At 39.1% G+C, this 2,410-nt stretch overlaps 1 protein-coding gene across 1 annotated transcript in view; it reads left to right on the top strand.

The window, feature by feature from the left end:
- SENP1 (SUMO1/sentrin specific peptidase 1) overlaps positions 1 to 2,410 on the top strand; it is a 78,914-nt gene that overhangs the window by 19,564 nt on the left and 56,940 nt on the right. Inside the window, exon 6 of the mRNA XM_023515367.1 lies at positions 1,071 to 1,264. Coding sequence (XP_023371135.1) covers positions 1,071 to 1,264 — 194 coding nt within the window. The remainder of the gene's footprint in view (positions 1 to 1,070; positions 1,265 to 2,410) is intronic.

Here is a 2,410-nt window from a genome sequence, read left to right as displayed (position 1 = left end):
GATTAAGTACCTCAAACTTGTTGGGTAATGATAGATGAAAATCACATGGAAAAAACTTGAAATTATCAAGCCTTAGAGAGAAGACTGAGTTGTGATGAGACAGGCTCTCGTCACAATGCCCACCTAGGTTTTTTTCTATTTTTCATAGAAACAGGGTCTTGCTCTTGCTCAGCCTGGTCTCAAATTCTTAAGTTCAAGCAATCCACCTGCCTTGGCCTTACAGAGTGCTAGAATTACAGGCGTGAGCCACCATGCCTGGCCTGAGTTCATTCGTCATGCCAACTTTTCCCTTTAGATAGGGCACATATATTATAAAGAAACAAAACTTTTCAGAGGAAGTAAATAAAAATAAAGTAGGAGCAGAATTCACAGAGTGATACAGCCTAATAGAAAGCTGTTTTTTAATGAAGGATGAGAGCCCTCTGTTGGTCTTTCAGGAAATTTAAAAATTCACTTTCAAAGCTTGAGAGGCTTCAACTTTATCCATCTTTACATATTCAATCTGAAGGTAATTCTCTCCAGTGGGCTTGGGGTAATAGGAAATGTATGTGTGTGGTAGCATACCTGGAACCCAGGTTTTCTGAAAAAGTCTAGGCAGGGGTCCTCAAACTTTTTAAACAGAGGGCCAGTTCACTGTCTCTCAGACGATTGGAGGGCCAGACTGCAGGCCTGGGACAAGTCCACTGCTAAGCAGGACAGGTAGTGGTGGCAAAAACACCCGGCGGGCTGGATAAATGTCCTTGGCAGGCCACAGTTTGAGGACCCCTGGGTCTGATAAACTTTCTGTACTACCACACAGCTGTATGGTTCCTAGCCAAAGGAAATTCTAGATTGTAGATCAAATAAATAGAATTTTAAGTGTTTGGTAATTAGGTAGTTTGACAAAGTAAGACCTTTTAAGTGGCAGAACCTGATGCAGCAACCCCATATAACCTTCCTTGTACATTTCCTTCAAATGATACATCTATCATTATACCAGGTAAATTTTGTTTGTTTTTATTTTCTCTAGAAAGCAAAAATAATCACTAGATTAGATTTAACTGTTCTTTCTTACTCTTTTTTTTTTTTAGTGGATTATCAAACAGTTTTACGGGAAAGTCAAACCACCACTGCCATGCATCTGCATATGAAAAATCTTTTCCTATTAAGCCTATTCCAAGTCCATCTTGGAGTGGTTCATGTCGTCGAAGCCTTTTGAGCCCCAAGAAAACTCAGAGGCGACATGTTAGTACAGCAGAAGAGGTAAGGAACATCTCCAACAAAAGCCACTAAAAGTTGGCATCTCTTCCTATATTGAGCCATTGGCTCCCTCTGATTTAGATGTTTACTAACCATTCTAGTCAATCCTTTCTGTGCCTTTTCTTTCTGAATTACTCTTTTTGGTATTATCTGTTTTAAAGGGATTAAAGAGTACTTTACCAGAACTTCATTATTTTTCTTATTGTCCTAAATTCTTGTTGAGTGACTAACTTCATCTTCAGTATTACCTGAAGGGATTCTCTCACATCACATTCTCTCTTCTCTCTTTTTTAGACCCTTCCTAAACTCTTATTTTCTATGGGAAAACTATTAGCCTTGCTAAACAGTTGTTTTGATAAATTTAATTTGGTAAAATACCTGTCCTTCACACTAGGAACAATTTTTCTTCAATACAAGAGGACAGTAAGGAAGCCAGTTAAACAATTTACGTCCTTTCATTAGGAATAAGATCTTTGAGCTCATAGACTTTTCTGAAGAGAAAGATGGTTTACTTGAATTGTTATATTTATTCAGTAAACCTGAGGGAAAAAGTTAATTCCATGAATATAATATGGCATATAATTTGCACAAGGGGAAGTGTGCTTGTATCTGTTAAACTGCCTATTTATTATGCATCTAATCAGCTTTGCGCTGGCTGCTATGGAGATACAAATTAATAATTATGACTTTACGTTTACATAGCATTAGAGTTTACAGTGTACTTTCCACACGTGTTGTTTTTAATTCATTTAATCCATTGAAACAGGTAGGGATGAGGTAATACCCATATTTTACAGATTTAGAAGCTAAAAGTCATCAATCACAACTAGTAAATGGCAGGCCTAGAATCCAGGTCCTCCAGGGAAGTTGGTCTAGTGTGCTTTGTGTTATGCAACAATGTGGTTCCTGCCCACAGGAACTTAATGAGCATGGAGTCAAGAATATGGTATTATCGGGCATGGTGGCTCACAACTATAATCTTAGCACTTTGGGAGGCTGAGACAGGTGGATGCCTGAACTCAAGAGTTTGAAACCTGGCCAGGTGCAGTGAATCACGCCTGTAATCCTAGCACTTAGGAGGCCAAGGCAGGTAGATTGCCTGAGCTCAGAGGTTTGAGACCAGCCTGAGCCAGAGTGAGACCTTGTCTCTAAAAAAATAGCCGGGCGTTGT

This window comes from Otolemur garnettii, unplaced genomic scaffold (genome assembly GCF_000181295.1).
Source record: "Otolemur garnettii isolate 467f Iridium unplaced genomic scaffold, OtoGar3 scaffold00070, whole genome shotgun sequence".
Taxonomy (NCBI): domain Eukaryota; kingdom Metazoa; phylum Chordata; class Mammalia; order Primates; family Galagidae; genus Otolemur; species Otolemur garnettii.
Note: the sequence above shows the minus strand (reverse complement) of the source record. Positions and strands in the feature narration are given on the sequence as shown.